At 37.4% G+C, this 16802-nt stretch overlaps 1 protein-coding gene across 1 annotated transcript; it reads left to right on the top strand.

Moving 5' to 3' along the window:
- The first annotated feature begins 679 nt into the window (after positions 1 to 679).
- Positions 680 to 16401, top strand: prodh2 (proline dehydrogenase 2). The gene is made up of 11 exons (XM_010894272.3): positions 680 to 1163; positions 3243 to 3745; positions 7211 to 7401; positions 8648 to 8774; positions 8875 to 8946; positions 9039 to 9119; positions 10026 to 10169; positions 10997 to 11163; positions 12318 to 12428; positions 15467 to 15555; positions 16092 to 16401. Exons 2-11 carry the CDS (start codon positions 3485 to 3487, stop codon positions 16262 to 16264), a joined length of 1416 nt encoding a protein of 471 aa, XP_010892574.1. The 5' UTR covers positions 680 to 1163; positions 3243 to 3484; the 3' UTR covers positions 16265 to 16401.
- The last annotated feature ends 401 nt before the right edge of the window (positions 16402 to 16802 follow it).

Genomic DNA, 16802 nt, shown 5'->3' with positions numbered 1-16802 from the left:
TAAAGACCTTCAATCCCCATGTAATCCTCTGCATGTGCCCAAAACTATTAGGCCACAACCACCACACAGGCGTGAAACAGACAAGGGATAAATGCTTTGCAGGATTCTTTTGAACAATTCATCACGTGCATAGCAAATGTTGAAGCAAACTGACCACAACTGTTCAAGGCAGTTTGAGTTAATATTTTTCACCAGGCCAGTTAGGTTGGTCTGTTTTGGGGCAAAGTCTTCTACCTCCACCCCCACCAAACAAAATATGTCTCTCTTCAACATCTGTCCCATTCACTCTGCCATCTCTGGGTCATTCTAACACCTGTGTGTTTTCCCAACGTCTTTAATTAGTTCAGTTCCTGGCCGACTACATGGACTGCATTTGGGCATCGAATTACTATGTCATACAACGTGGTCAAATTATGTTACTATGTTACTTATGTTACTTGGGAATATTTCTAGAACACAAGTAAAATGTATTGTGTTCATCTGCTCTGAACACAAGAGCATGGTATTAGACACCCAAGCAATATTATTTTGGATGGTTACTATTTGGAGTTTGTGAAAGAGGGACCTAATAGGAGACATTTTATATGTAATTTAATCTGTGACACACTGATGGTAATTTTTTTAAGTACGTACATTAGAGATGTTATGTTATTTAACAAATGTTTCATATTTAATATATATTATTATAAATGTTTTTGTATGGGTTTCAAGAAAAACACTAAACAGAATTATTCTTTGGGGTTACTACTCTGCGTAGATTAGTCTGAAATCCCACCTGTTTTCGATTAAACTACTATTATTGGTCAATAAGGTATTGCATAGGATATTTTGCTTTTAATGTGGGCTTTACGCTATACTACAGTAATTAATTTGTACGGTTTTACCATTGTCTTTGTGATCCTGAATGAGCTTCACATAGATTTGTATGATCTTGCCAATGAGATTGTGGATCAAACATGAACCTAACATCAGTTATTGGTGGGAGGCGGACCTGATGTTTACTCAGCTTAGAAACTCAAGACACTCATTAACCAGCTAGTTACCCAAAAGTTGTTTAACATGTCAATCGACTGGTGACAGAACAGATACTCTGGGCATATTGTAAGGATTCCATTGCTTTTTCTGTCTTTATTGGTGGGGTCCACTGAAAAGCTCAATATCAGGTGAATACACGCATTTCTATAACATCTCATTTTACTTCTTCATCACCTTTTTCCAACGCAAATGCTTACCTTTTGTTTGATTGCTAATACAAAATGTAAATATTACTTCAGTATCTCGGCAAAAAGAGCACATGCCTAAAACATTTGTCCATTTAGTGCATTTCCATCTAAATATCAGTTTGAAATCATAACATGCTCAGTTCTGTATTACATTTTTTACTACTGTATATGTTCCATATGTTGGTAGAATTAACCATGCTATTTCAGTCATACTTGAATTAAAAATGCATTTGGACTTGGAGATATTGAGTAGAAAAACACAATGTTATTTTCTAGATTTGTATTTCTTTAAGTATAATGTATCTTCCCATGCCAGTAATGTGGTAGCTTAATTATAACATTGTTCCACCATATGAGCAGTAACATCCATTATGGTACTAACCATTAAGGCAATTGAGATGATTTAAGATTTTCTGTAATGATAGCCAAACATGCTAAAAGGTCATACATAATATAATTGTTTGCTAATGATATGATTCATTATGTTGCTCTGTTATTTCCCCTCATTTAAATTGACTATTACATAGTGACACTGTATAGAAACGAATCAATGGAATCCAAATTATATTCTGGAAATGTTAAAAGGCTAAGTTCAGATCTTGATGTTTTTGTTTGCCATGCTAAGAGAGAGCTACAGTTGTTGATTATCATGGGTTTATTGTCTAACCTATTCAAGCTAGTCTGATTCCTCATTTGAATATAGTTAAATTGATGCTAAATCAATGTCTGCCAGATCACAAATATCACAACATTTTGTAGAACAGAACCAAATATTATAGCATAGTATAATATAGGTGGTCGTTAAGACCAATACCCCACTAGTCTGAATATACATGTACTGTATGTAGGCTATGCTACAGTTTTCAGTCAAAATGTGTGAGCACACCAAAGTGGATGAAGCAATTTGCTAAACCCAGGTATTTTTTTTACAGTGCATGCAAATTAATGTTTTACAGAATAATTACTTACATAGTTGTCCTTTTCAGATTAGAATGAAATTCAATCAAACATTTTATTTGTCTTGCTAAGATCATTAGAAACAAGTCAAAAATACGGGAACAGCAAGTCTATGTATTGAGCCGATGCCATAAAATAGGCCGGAAACGTGGGCTATGCCTGGTGAACTCAACAACAATCACAATTATGTCTGCAGTCTGGAATTAGTTTACACTTGAAACAGCCACAACTAGTAAAATTAGTGCAAAACAAGTGTTAAAGCACCTCACATTATTCTAGTGCCACTCTGATCAAGTTGTAATTGAATGACAACAAGCTAAAGTGCAAATTCACATGGAATTTTAACCAAATACCAATTATAAAATGCTTGTATAAACATGAAGGAAAAAATTCAGTTTTTCATATGCCTAGTTTTCACTGCAGTGACTTATTTGTCCAATACCCACTTTCCCATTCTACATTGCTAAAGAATTCTCAAAAATACCTCACTCTAACGTGGAGTGTATTTTAACCAATTGTAACATATTTTAATAAGATTTGATGTTGTTAAAATTGTGTAAGTTCCATTATCTTAAAGAAAGTTGTTTGGAAAAATGTATGATATACAATTCAGTCATGTCAAAGAATGGCAGTCATATCACGTCACCAACATAAAAATGGCACAACCGGATCGATAAGTTCAGGACTCGACAATGAAAAACTGGTGCATTCCTATTTAAAATTCCACATTTAGCTCATACTAATCAAACTTTAATGAATAGTTTGATTGGGATGCTGTCTCCTGGGCACATGTACGGCTGGAGTATGGGTTCCAATATGCCTACTGTTCTATCTCCATTCTCTCCCCATGTCTCTGTCAAATAAAGCATATAAATGCCCCCAAAAACATCTAAAAATATAATAAATAAAGGTTTATGGGTGGATGTCTCTGCATTATTTGCATCTATGGTAATGACATGGTGCATTGCTTCCTGTTGTCTATGCCAGATTTTACTTGTATTTCTCTATGTATATTTTTGTATTTCCTAACGATAATTGCTTTTTTTTTTAACTTTCTTTCAGGGTTGTTATTTTCACTGTATTGTGCATTTGTTGGTGTCTGTATAAAACAAATAGCACATAACAGTAAGCTGATCAAGTGGTCAAGGCAAAGTGAGAACACACAAAAACCAAGCGATACACATCACTGACCCACATGTATTAAAAGGCATTACACACAGGTACACTCACAAATTAACAGGCATATCACCAACACACACATTCTTAAAAAGACGTTGGGCAAATCTACACGCTCTCCATCACTGATGATGACGTCCAGAGTCCTTCGACGGTCACTGCATCACTTCCTGTCACTGAGGACCCTGGGCACTGCGGCCCCACGGATGCAGGCATCGGGGCACCTGGAACGATCACCGTCGCGAGCGGTCCGGGCTGACTCCCTGCCTGTGATGTTGACATTTGAGGACCCCAGCGCCTTTAGGGTTAAGAGCTTCTGGGAGTTGGTACGGGCACTGGGGGTGTTCCGACTCTGCTCTGTCCCAATCCTAGTGAACAACTGTGGGAAGGTGAGGAACTGGGAGGGATGTCAAGAGAGAGGAAGGGAAGGAGGGCAGGGTGAAAGGGGAGGGGATGAGATTCCACTTCCAGATTCCAATTCGACCCCTCAGCTCTGTGTACTTACGGAAATTGAGAGGATTTGACAGGCGTTAGTAATGTAACAACAGCTCCTCCTTTCCGTCTGATTGGTGGATGTTTGACTATTGTCTCTCCAGTCAAATGTACTCTGATCTCCGCAAGGACAAAGGCAGGACAATTTTGGTTTGGACTCTTCAGCTCCAGTCCTGGATCCAGTTGATCTCCATCAATATATAATGAGCACTAAAGTATTTTCTCATTGCTTGGACACAAAATCCAAATGCTAAACCATTTATTTTATGCATAACTGTAAACACAACTGTAAATCCCTACAAAAGATGCAAAACTCAGTTGAGTAAATCATGTAAGAATTTTTCAATTGCTAACACGTTAAAACTGGTTCCATAAACATTAAAATATTATATACATAACCATTTTGCCCAATTTACCCAAACGCATCAAGAAGAAGTTCTTCCTTTTGTAGAATTAAAAGATGGTGGTTGACCTTGCATGAATTCTGTGAACATGGTTTTGGAATCAACAGTGTATGTTTAGAAATGTCCGGTCAGCAAGAATTATTTTAAATCAATGGCTTTTGCCAAGGCATAGTGACAGTCAAAAAATATTGCATGACACGTAGATGAACATCTTTGGCCCAGGTCAAAGACAGAATACTGAGGCAGAATACATTTTTATATACAATATATAACCAAAAGTATGTGGACACCCCAGCTAATTATTGAGTTCAGGTGTTTCAATCACACTCATTGCTCAAGGGTGCATAAAATCCAGCACATAGCCATAAAATCTCCAAATACTGGCGGTACAATGGGTGTTCCCTGGAGTGATGAATTATGCTTTATTATCTGGTACTCTGATGGACACAAATCTGGGTGTGGCGGATGCCAGGAGAAAGCTACCTTCTGGAATGCATAGTGAAGTTCCAGTGAGGATGAATCTTAATGCTAAAGGATACAAAGACATTTTAGACAATTGGGTGCTTGGATGCTTCCGACATTAGTGGCTGACCTCACAAATGCCCTTTTGGCTGAATAGGCGCAAATTCCCACAGAGGCAATCTTGTGGGAAGCCTTGCCAGAAGATTGGTGGCTGTTTTAGCAGCGAGAGGGGGTGGCAAATCTACAACTCCATTCAATTTGCAGTGGTCTCTTAATTTTAACCCTTCTGGAATGGGATATCCAACAAGCTAATGTAGGTGTGATGGATGGTCGGATGTCCACATACCTTTGGTCATATTGTATATTGCTGTCACCTGTGTAAAAGTTTTTCTCATCTTCGTCGGCTAAATTTCAAGTGTTGAATTATAGTGTGCTATAGCGCACTACTCTTCAGCATACTTTCAGACAATTTACAGTCTATAAAACCATGCAAAATGCAAAAAACATGTCATTATTTTTAATGATTTTATGTTGCCTCACAGAGCATTTAATTTATATGACAGATTATTTTCTGTATAAGTTCCATTTTGTGTCATAAGTCTGGGTATAATCAATATGGTTTTAGTTGTGTGCTTATAGTCACCTGGTTTCCCAGAATTTATTTAGAAAACGATATAAAACCAGATGTGTTTTGTCTTTTCAGGGCTGGAATTGATTAGCCCTGCTGCAGTAAGTGATAGATTTGATATGTGTGTGTATATATATAGATATATATACACAGCTCCGGAAGAAATTAAGAAACTGCTGCACCTTTTTCTTTCCTTTACAAAAACATTTAAAAGGAAAGTTTTGAGTGAGGAAGAGAAGCTTTCAGCTTGAAGTGGTCTCTTAGTTTAAACCCTTCTGTTCCTCACTCAAAATCTTCCTTTTCGACTCTTTTGGAAAGGAAAGAAAAAGGTGCAGTGGTCTCTTAATTTTTTATACATATCATGTACAGCTCTGGAAGAAATTAAGAGACCACTCCTAATTTTTCTTAAATCAGCATCTCTACATGTATGGCAGCCATTCCATTCCAGTGGCTGTTAAATTCCAACACAGGTACACCTAATTTTACTTAATGAGGTAGTGATTAGGTGATTATCTGAACCAAATCGAATTTAACAAGGAAAAGTATAAAAACCACTGCTGTGTTCATCACTATCCTATTGCAATAGGACCAGCTCGATGGCAAAAACAGTGCAAGTAGTATGTCAAAGTTAATTTGAAAGACAAAAGTGTTGAAAAGAAAAGCTTTGAGTCAGGAAAAGATGGGTTCAATTCTGGTTCTAATGGCAGAGGGATACAGTGAGCGTCAGGTTGCTTCCATCCTGAAAGTTTTAAAGACGGCGGTTCATAAAAACAAGGTCAAGCAACAGACATTGGGGACAACAAAGCTACAGACTGGCAGAGGGCGAAAACGACTGTCCACTGACCGGGATGACTGTCAACTCATTCGAATGTCACTCAACAACCGTAGGATGACATCAAGTGACCTACAAAAAGAATGGAAAACAGCAGCTGGGGTGAAGTGCAAGGCGAGGACGGTTCTAAACAGGCTCCTAGGGGCATGGATGATGTCGTGCAAAGCTAGAAAAAAGCCTTTCATCAATGAGAGGTGAAGAAGAGCCAGGCTGAAGTTTGCAAAACACCATAAGGATTGGACTGTAGTGGAATGGAGTAAGGTCATCTTCCCTGCTCCATGCCACACAGCCAGGTCAATTAAGGTTTGGACAGAGGACCACCAGATCAAGACCCTGTCATGGCCAGCCCAATCTCCAGACCTGAACCCCATTCAAAACCTCTGGAATTTGATCAAGAGGAAGATGCATGGTCACAAGCCATCAAACAAAGCCGAGCTACAGGAGTGGCATAAAGTCACCCAACAGCAATGTGACAGACTGGTGGAGAGCATGCCAAGATGCATGGAAGCTGTGATAAAAATCAGGGTTATTCCACCAAATTCTGATTTCTGAACTCTTCCTAAGTTAAAACATTGGTATTTTGTTGTTGAAAAATGAATATGAATTTGTTTCCTTTGCATTATTTGAGGTCTGAAAACAATGCATATTTTTGGGTAATTTTGACCAGTTGTAATTTTCTATAAATAAATACTCTTAATGACAATCTTTTTATTTGGAATTTCAATTGTTTACTCAAACACATACCTATGAATAGTAAAACCAGAGAATCGATAATTTGGCAGCGGTCTCTTCATTTTTCCAGAGCTGTATTTATATGAGGGGATTGAATGAGTTTTAAAGTGAGCAAATGGCCTATAGGTCCTTAATAAAACATTGTGTAGGTGTCCCATCTCTGTCAATTGTAGTCATTTCATATTGTGTCTGTTTCACCAACTCTGACTTCCTTCTCGTTTGTACGCTTCTCATACCCCTTAATATGAATCTCCTTTATTTCTCTCCCTTCTGTCCCTCTTCCCCGCCCCCTTCCCTCCTTTAGATCATGTCTATAGCGCAGACTCTGCTGGGGAAAAGGCTTTTTGCCCTGTTTATGCGGCCCTCTGTGTATGCTCAGTTTGTGGCTGGGGAGAGTGAAGGTGAAATTGCCCAGTCCATGGAGAAGATGAGCTGCTTGGGACTTCGCCCTATGCTGGCAGTACCCATCGAAGAGGACCTGGGAGAGAGCAGTGGGTTAGATGACATCTTTCTAGACTGTTCTAATGAGAGGTTCAAATTGAACATTTAGGCATACCTCTAACTAAATCAGTGGGGGAGCTGCAGTTACTTATTTTAGGAACCCTTTCAAAGGGTTCTTCATACAACACCTTGTTACTCGTACAATGTTTTCTGCATTGGTTCCTTGTTTGAAAAACCTTTACAACCTTTTTGGGTTTCTTTTTTAAACCATCCCTTCAAAGGTTAACCCTAAAATAGTCTTAAACACAAGCAGTGCAGTACAGTTATGCTTGCTTGGTTACATTGAACCTAGCAGAAAATGTAAAGTTCAAAATGGAACATTCTTCAAATAAAAACTGTGGTGGAACCCCTTTTTTAACCTTATTATACCAGGTAAGTTGACTGAGAACACATTCTCATTTTCAGCAATGACCTGGGAGCAGTTAAACAGTGATTTTCTCAGAGATAACTGTCAAGATAATTGTTCTGCTCCCATACTATTCGCGAATACATTTGTTTCATGCCGTACTGTAAATACAATCCTATTTCCAAAAAAGTTGGGATGCTTTGTGAAATGTAAAGAAAAACAGAATGCAATGATGTGCAAATCATTTAAACCCTATGGGCTGGTTTCACTGACACAGATTAAGCCTATTCTAGGACTAAAAATACAAACTCAATAGAGTTTTCTATTGAACTAGATTTTTTTGTCCTAGACTAGTCTAAATCAGTGTCTGCAAAACCAGCCCTATAATCAAAATGCCCCCACCCCATCCTCGCTTCTGACAGACCTTCTGACAGACCTTCTGACAGACCTTCTGACAGATCCTCTCTGAAATTATCTTTTAATATCCAATCATGTTACTGACCTGTTGCCAGTTGACCTAAGTAGTTGTGTGATATTCCACCAGGTTTCGTTTTTTAACATTACATAACTTTTCCAGTCTTTTGGGGCCTCTGTCCCACTTTTTTTTTTGTGTTGGTGGCATCAAAATATATTTTTCCAAAAATAATAGATTTTCTCAGTTTCAACATTAGACATGGTGTCTTTGTACTGTTTCCAATTAAATATAGGGATAAATGATTTGCACATTGCATTGTTTTTATTCGCATTTTACCCAGCGTCTCAACTTTGGGTTTGTATATTTATGATATCGATCTGTTGTCATAGGGAAAACTGTTCCCCAGTTATAATCAATGTTGGTTTGTTTTATTACAGGAATATAAAATAACTGTTATCGTCAATATCAACTGTTAACAGAGAGCATCGATACGACCAAAACTTGGCATCCATGTTGGAATGCGTGAGCATGTCCCATAGCAACACCTGGAGCAAAGATCCCATGATGCAGCTGAAGATCACTGCCTTGATTAGTCCAGAGCTTTGTGTAAGTGTATGGCTGACCTGATTCAAAACCTTTTAAACTGTATTATAAGATTTTTTCTTCACCTTAGCTAACCACTCTACATGTAAACCATTGCATTTAGGTGAAACTAACCACCCTTCTCTCAGAACAACAGTATGACCTAGACCTTCTAGTTAGAGCCATGGAAGGAGAGGTGGGTGAGACATTGTGTGAGCTGTTTTTATACCTTTCTATTCATAAGTCTAGAATGATGACTTACTCACTGTCTGGTTCTGTCTCTCACAGTCAATCAGTTTCCCCGGTTTACAGGATAGCGAGAATGAACATTTTCTTTGCGGCCTCCAGAGGCTCAATAAAGTAGGAGAGGTATGGATTTTTTTTAAAATGACATTTTGGAAATATCTGTGATAGTAGTATAGTAGTCTACATTCTGTTTAAAAATAAAAAAGTTCTTGGAGGATCCTCAAGGGGTTGTTCATTGAAGTTGTGGGGGTACCCCTAAAGGTTCTTCTTGAAACATTTAACTGTTTTAAAAAAAAACTCATTTGAAGAAAGATGTATTTCAATATATACCCTTTAGAAGAATACCATTAAACTCAACCTATTAATGTTCTTTGAATAACACCTTTAACAGATTATTCAGAAAACATCCCATATTTTCATTTAAAAGTAGCCATAAAAGATCCTCAAAGGAACCTATTCTTTTTAGTGTGGTTTAGTTATATTATTATCAAATACCTATTTTTGTACTTGAATACTTTCTTCTCTATTTCCCATAAAATGTTTCCCAAATTCTATACAGAAATAACTGTATTAACAATTCGGCATCAACGTGTAGTAATTTAGTAACAGCTTTGTAATTACACAGTCATAACCTACATGTTATTTTAGACATAACATGAACTTTAGGTGGAGTGTTACTAAAGAACCTGCATGTTATTTTAGACATAACATGAACTTTAGGTGGGGTGTTACTAAAGAACCTGCGTGTTATTTTAGACATAACATGAACTTTAGGTGGAGTGTTACTAAAGAACCTGCATGTTATTTTAGACATAACATGAACTTTAGGTGGGGTGTTACTAAAGAACCTGCATGTTATTTTAGACATAACATGAACTTTAGGTGGAGTGTTACTAAAGAACCTGCATGTTATTTTAGACATAACATGAACTTTAGGTGGGGTGTTACTAAAGAACCTGCATGTTATTTTAGACATAACATGAACTTTAGGTGGGGTGTTACTAAAGAACCTGCATGTTTCCATCCCAGGCCAGTGCAAACAAAGTGCGAGTTCTAGTTGATGCAGAGTACACATACATGAACTCGGCCCTGTCACTTGTCACTACAGCCATGATGAAGAAGTTCAACCAAGATAGTGCCTGGATCTGGAACACCTACCAATGCTATCTTAAGGTATAGATCTTTTTTAATATTTTCATAAATCAGAGGCAGAGCTTTAATGGGTCACAATATGTTTATTTTATGGTTGAAAAAGTTATAGCAAGCAGAATAAAATTATATTCCGATGAATTTGCTACATACTATATAGCTGACATTCGTGATGAACATCTATATATTTTTATGATTCCATAATGCATTTATATGATCGATCAATCCATGACCTTGGGAGTGTAGCCAGCATTGCCACATAGGACAATTTCCCCAAATTGGGCAATTTTTTATGATATTGTTTTTATGTGGAGTCCGCTGGTGATTGGGCCTATATTGTCTGTGAATCTGGCAAACCTGTGTATAACGTTGGTTTTTGTCGGCCATGGGAGAGAAAGCTAATCTCCGCCACTGATAGTTGTTTGACCAGGTAAATATCCTAAGAACACCTGTTGTTAACTGGCCCAGTGCTCTTTACCACTAGACTACGCCGCCCCCCCAAAGTCTTGTTTTCAGTGGCATATCCTTCCTATTCTTCTCTGCCTCTCTTCCTGTCTCTCGTTATTCTCTATATCTTTTACAATCACTTTCTCCCTCCTCTGTTTGTCTTCACAACAAATGCCTTGGTAAGAAAATGTGTGCAAACTCATTGTAAATGTGTGAAGCAGCACATGAATGAATAATCACAAGTAGCAGTTTCATTGCATTTTATGCATTTGTTTTTCTTATCAAATGATAAATTATCTTAGCAATCATTTCGCTTGTGGCTATTGCAATACATGCACTTTTTCCATCTCTCTCCACCGTTTCTTGCTCTCTTGGTCTTCCCCTCTCTTTCTCTCTCGCTACAGGAATCGCGGTCCCTTCTGCTCAAAGCTGTCCGTCTTTCCATCAGTGAGTCTTTCTGTCTAGGTGTTAAGCTTGTGAGAGGGGCATACATGGACAAAGAGAGGAACCTGGCCAAAAAGGAGGGGCGTTCAGAACCTGTTCATGAATCCTGGGAGCACACCAATGACAGGTAACTCGCCCAAAGGACTTATGTTGTTAGCCTAGACGATACAGAATTTCAGTCCAATATAACACAGCTTTTAACCAATGAGCATCCAGGATTTGAGGCAACCAGTGTATATTCTATTTTTATTCTACTGCATTGCTTGTCAGTCAGGAAGTGTAGACTGCTGAGCAAGTGATACATGCAGTTCAACCCTTAGCAATACAAACTTGCTCATCAAAAAGCCCACTTCACCACATAACACAGCAACCAGGAATAAGAACGAACCCAGCATAGCAAATGTTAATGCAGAGAAAAGTTATTTGTCACCAATGTGACTTATAGACCAGTAATAACATAGGAAAAAACAACATAAAGTGTCTCTGAAAGGTGCCACCACGAGCCACCAGAACAGCTGCAATGCACCTTGGCATAGATTCTATAAGTCTCTGTAACTCTACTAGAGAGATATGCCGGAGGATATTCCCTCATTTGGTGTTTTGATGCAGGTCAGGAAAATGCCCCTCATAGCATAATAGAGTCTCCGGACCGTCTCACTGTGAAGCATTCAGGCCTGGACCATTCTGTTGGTGCATGCCACATACAGTGGGGAGAACAAGTATTTGATACACTGCCGATTTTGCAGGTTTTCCTACTTACAAAGCATGTAGAGGTCTGTAATTTGCATGTAGAGGTCTGCATGTGACAAAATTGGTTCTTTCTCATTGTAACCAAAATATGTTAGACAACTTTGTTTTACTTTGGCTGCATAAGTTTAAATAATTTTTCACAGTTTTTTATTACATATCGCAGTAAAGCATCATGGTTATCAAAGGTGCACTTTCAACCACAATGTACAACCCTATTTATGATGCCTTTCCCATGGGTCTAAATGCAGATGTAACTTTAGTCACTGTTCCTATTGTATCACTATCCAGTTGAGCAGTCTTTATTAGTAAAGCTCCAGGCATCCTTTCCTCTTGCCATCATGATCCAAAATCATTGGTCAACTGGATCTGCTCAGTATTTTCATACATGCCACAGAGTATGATAGGATGTTAATTGTATCATGCAGTACCACCTGTATGGAAGCATCTTCATTCCTTCTCTCATTTATTTAGTTTTTTCCTGTAATTTGTCAACGATGTGTATATAATATCAATGTTATTTGGCTCCTATAGTTATAATGGCTCTTTGGACATCCTGCTAGAACTCATCTCCCAGGACCCTCAGCGCTATCGAGTCATAGTCGCCACTCACAATGAGAAGTCTGTCCAGCATGCCGTTCAACGGTAATAATTTCTTTCATATTGTGTTATTATTCTTAAGTGATGGTATTGACACATCTTTTAAAGGAGTTAGTCTGTCATTATTTACCAAATTCAGGCAATACCTCTTTCCATATTTGGCTTGAGCAACGGACTAAAACTACTTAAATAAACAATATACACAAATATGGGGTGCTGAATGTAAAAGTTCGGTTACAACTTTTTAGCTGATACATTTTCAACATTTAGCTCACTTTCCTCACATTTAGCGCATTTTCCTCACATTTGAGACAGAGATTATATATTATATCTAAATGTTAAATCTAAATGTTATATCTAAATCTAAATGTTTCATATATATCTTAATGTTAAATCTAAATGTTAAATCTAAATATTATATCTAAATCTAAATCTTAAATATATATCTAAATATAATATCTAAATCTTAAATATATAGCTAAATATAATATCTAAATCTTAAATATATATCTAAATATAATATCTAAATCTAAATGTTATATCTAAATGTGTCGCCAAGTGTAAAGCAAAATATTTAGAAAATATTAAAATCCCCAAGGAAACCACACCCACTGCAGTGGCTTCAAATCGCGCTGCACAGCCCCCATCCCATCTCCCGCTCCAGTATGCATAAAGAACTAAAATTAAAACAACTTAATTTACCGTAAATGTTGTGGACTGGACAGGGGGAGGTACCATTACCACCCGTTCAATGTCTCCTAGACCTAGAAAACCAGCCATGCCTGCCTTTCACCTAAGTCCTTTGCTTTCACCACAGCGTCTTAGTGTGGGGGCGGTGCAGTGCGATTTGAAGCCAATTTGGTTTCCTTGGGGATTTGAATATTTTCTAAATATTTAGCTTTACACTTGGCGACACATTTAGATATAACATTTAGATATATATTGAAGATTTAGATTTAGATATAATATTTAGTATGGGTGGAGCCGAACCCGAATACGGTATTCGGAAAGGCACAAATAACGTGGTTTTTACAAATACTTATTTCAAAAAATTACTTTAAAAAATATTTGTATTCGGGAACAAGAAAACCGTTATATCAAAAAGCTGTGTTTTCTCATGAGACCGCAGTACATGCCCGGATGAGTGAGAGACGTTCAGTCGGGGGAGGGGAAAAGAATAAAAGCGGTAACTGACACAGGCTGCTCCACACATTTCCATTCTCCCCACAGCAACAGAGAGCGCTCGGCTGAGCAAAAAAACTTAACTGCGTCACAATTTTGTTTAATAGATTTTTGTACCTTAACTGGGTTCCAAAGGCAATTTATAACTTTCAGGAAATGGAGTTTGATCTGGATATTATTTCATTACGCTGCAATCGGGTGAACCAGCCCTAACGCAAAAACCCCCCCAGAATTTTTACGCCTATTTTGAATTTTACTCGAATACAAATACAAATACTTTTCCCCCCTTAACAAATACAAATACAGATACAAATACTGGCTGCTTTGCACACCCCTAATATGTATATATTTAAGATTTAGATATAATATTTAGATTTAACATTTAGATATAAATTTAACATTTAGATTTAGATATAACATTTAGATTTAACATTTAGATTTAACATTTAGATATACATTTAGATTTAGATTTAACATTTAGATTTAACATTTAGATTTAACATTTAGATTTAGATATAACATTTAGATATAAATTTAACATTTAGATATAACATTTAGATATAACCTTTATATATATATTTAACATTCAGATTTAACATTTAGATATAATACATATATATATATATATATAATCTCTGTCTCAAATGTGAGGAAAATGCGCTAAATGTGAGGAAAGTGAGCTAAATGTTGAAAATGTATCAGCTAAAAAATTGTAACAGAACTTTTACATTCGGCACCCCATACACAAAACCATTTTGCAAAGTTCCATAAGTAAGACCATTTACCCCTACCCATAGGCACTTTTGACCTGTTTTCACACATTTCTGTTTCATTCAACCTTCATTCAACCTTTATTTGCTGAAAACTCTTTTCACAAATGCCTTTGAAAAGCTCAGTGGTCACCATGTTGTCATGTAGAAAACATTGCCATTCAATCTACCAAATTCAAATAATCTTATGTAATAAAAACTATAAGGAAGACAGGTGAAGGCAATACCAAAAAACGTATGTCCGTGCCCCAAATGAGGGAGAGATCTCACTGGCACTGCAGGCCTACCTACCAGGACATGACATGGCTGATCTTTTCATGATGTCATTGTCTGTAAAAATGTGATTACTTGAACTAGTAATTGTGTTGCATTGCATTGCTAGCTGCTGAATAGCTTTCAAATGTCTTTGATGCACAGTCCCGAAGCAGATATTTGACTTATTGCTCATTCCCCAATATGATCAGTGAAGTATTGTAGAAGAGAGCAAGCAACTCGCAAGGAAGGGAGAAAGAGGGGGCACCTAATATATTTCTTGTTGGGTACTGGCACTGACCTCCACAGCAAGCATAGAGATAGTTTGTCTGTTTATGAGTCTGCGCCCCTATAACAGACAGTGCCCAAGGCAGTTTTTGCCTGTGCCAGCAGCGGGCCTTGGCTGAGGTAGAATAAACATGTATTTTTACATGATAACAACAACATACCTGTGTAACAAAAAAAAAATCCCCTCTTGGGATTAATTTCAAGTCTTGGTGAATTAAAGGAAAAATTTATATTTGTGATATTTGTGTAATTTCTGTATACAACATCCTTCTAATAGTATTCTATATCATGCCAGTTAAAAATTTATCCGGGAAATGTTTGTTGTTATTGATTCAATAATATGTTTTTATGATAGTGTTTTGAATTATTTTCTCTCATGTTCAATGGGTATTCAGTTGAGTTATTATACTTTTTATGTTATTTTTTTATTAAACATTTATGTGACAGATAATTTTGTTTTGAGAATAAGTTTAATTTTGTACAAGAAGACTGCGTTTTAATCAATATGGTTTTAAGTGTGTTTACAGTTTAGAAAAAATATAGTACACATTCAGAAAAGTATTGAATTGGTATTGTAATGTCTGCCCTAAGAATGGAAGAGCTGGGAATAGACAAAGATGGTGGATCGGTGTGTTTTGGTCAGCTTCTGGGGATGTGTGACCATGTGTCTCTTACACTTGGTAAGCAACAATAGTACTGTTGTTCTTCTGCACATTTTAAAGGGGTAGTTCATCCATTTCTGTGTATTGCCTAATTTCCACTCTTTATGTGCCTGTTGTTGACCCCCCAAACATTCTAGTGATATTTTAGCACACAGAAACTGGTGGTCACGTTTTGGAGCATTTCATCACAAGCTTAGACACATTTTCATAATGTGCTTTATTCACCAATTGCAGGCCATGCTATATGTCTTCAATGTTCTGAAATCAAGCTCCATGTACAAATGTGTGAACTTCCCCTTTTAGATAATTAGCATTATCAAAAATGTTGTCTATGCCATATTTCCTTGTTTATATCCCTCTCTCTCCTCATTTCTTCCCTTGGCCTCCACTACCCAATCGCTTAAAACTCCTTTCTGTCTCCTTTTTCTGTCTTTCTACTTGCCTTTGTCTTTCTCCCACTTTCTCCTCTCCCTCCATCCCTTGACCTAAACATATGTTCTCTATCTCCCTGTTCTTTATATGTCTGTTTTTTTCAACCTCTCAACTCATGCTAGCCCAGCAGGGTTACTTGGTGTACAAATCGGTGCCGTATGGCTCGGTAGATGACACCTTGCCCTACCTTGTCCGCCGTGCCCAGGAGAATCGTACCGTGCTCCAGGGCATCCGCAAAGAGAGAGATCTTCTGAGACAGGAGCTGCGCAGAAGGCTCAAGCAGGGTCTCAAATGACGAGGTTAGGGGTGAGGAGGAGACTATCTGGAGGACAGGATCATTCACATGAAGCCTGTTGTTTCAGGAAGCAACCTGAAATTCCTTTTCAATAATTGACCAACATTTGAATCTAGTGTACTTTAAATTATTTCTTATTAAACTGTAAATTATGAAGAAATCATCTGGTGTTCATTCCATTTTATTTTACAATAAAAAATATTTCAGAATTGACTAACTAAAGGTGAAATGTATAAATCCTGTCCTTTAGCAGCAATAAGGGGAATAGCAGAAACTATATGTATTTATTTTTATATCAACTGGAGTATTTACGACTCTAAATTAGGGTGCCCAGACGTTCTGGTTTGCCCGGGATTGTCCCGGTTTCAAGCTGGGTGTCCCGGGTCCCGACAAATATCTGTAAAAACACAAAATGTCCCAGTTCCCGACATTCACTACCAAAGTATCCCGGTTTTAACCACAATAAAAAAAATGGCTAATTATAATACTGTAATGTTTCCACATACGAGTCAGAGCCAAACAAACAACTGCATCAAAG

Source organism: Esox lucius, chromosome 5 (assembly GCF_011004845.1).
Source record: "Esox lucius isolate fEsoLuc1 chromosome 5, fEsoLuc1.pri, whole genome shotgun sequence".
Lineage (NCBI taxonomy): Eukaryota > Metazoa > Chordata > Actinopteri > Esociformes > Esocidae > Esox > Esox lucius.
Note: the sequence above shows the minus strand (reverse complement) of the source record. Positions and strands in the feature narration are given on the sequence as shown.

What these genes read in the sequence shown, in the direction of transcription:
- prodh2 (XM_010894272.3), top strand. Translation starts at nt 3,485, where the DNA reads ATGATGACGTCCAGAGTCCTTCGACGGTCACTGCATCACTTCCTGTCA. An exon ending in GACCTGGGAGAGAGCAGTGG is followed by an intron (nt 7,402 to 8,647) that starts GTTAGATGACAT and finishes AACTGTTAACAG; the next exon opens with AGAGCATCGATACGACCAAA. An exon ending in TGGGAGCACACCAATGACAG is followed by an intron (nt 11,164 to 12,317) that starts GTAACTCGCCCA and finishes TGGCTCCTATAG; the next exon opens with TTATAATGGCTCTTTGGACA.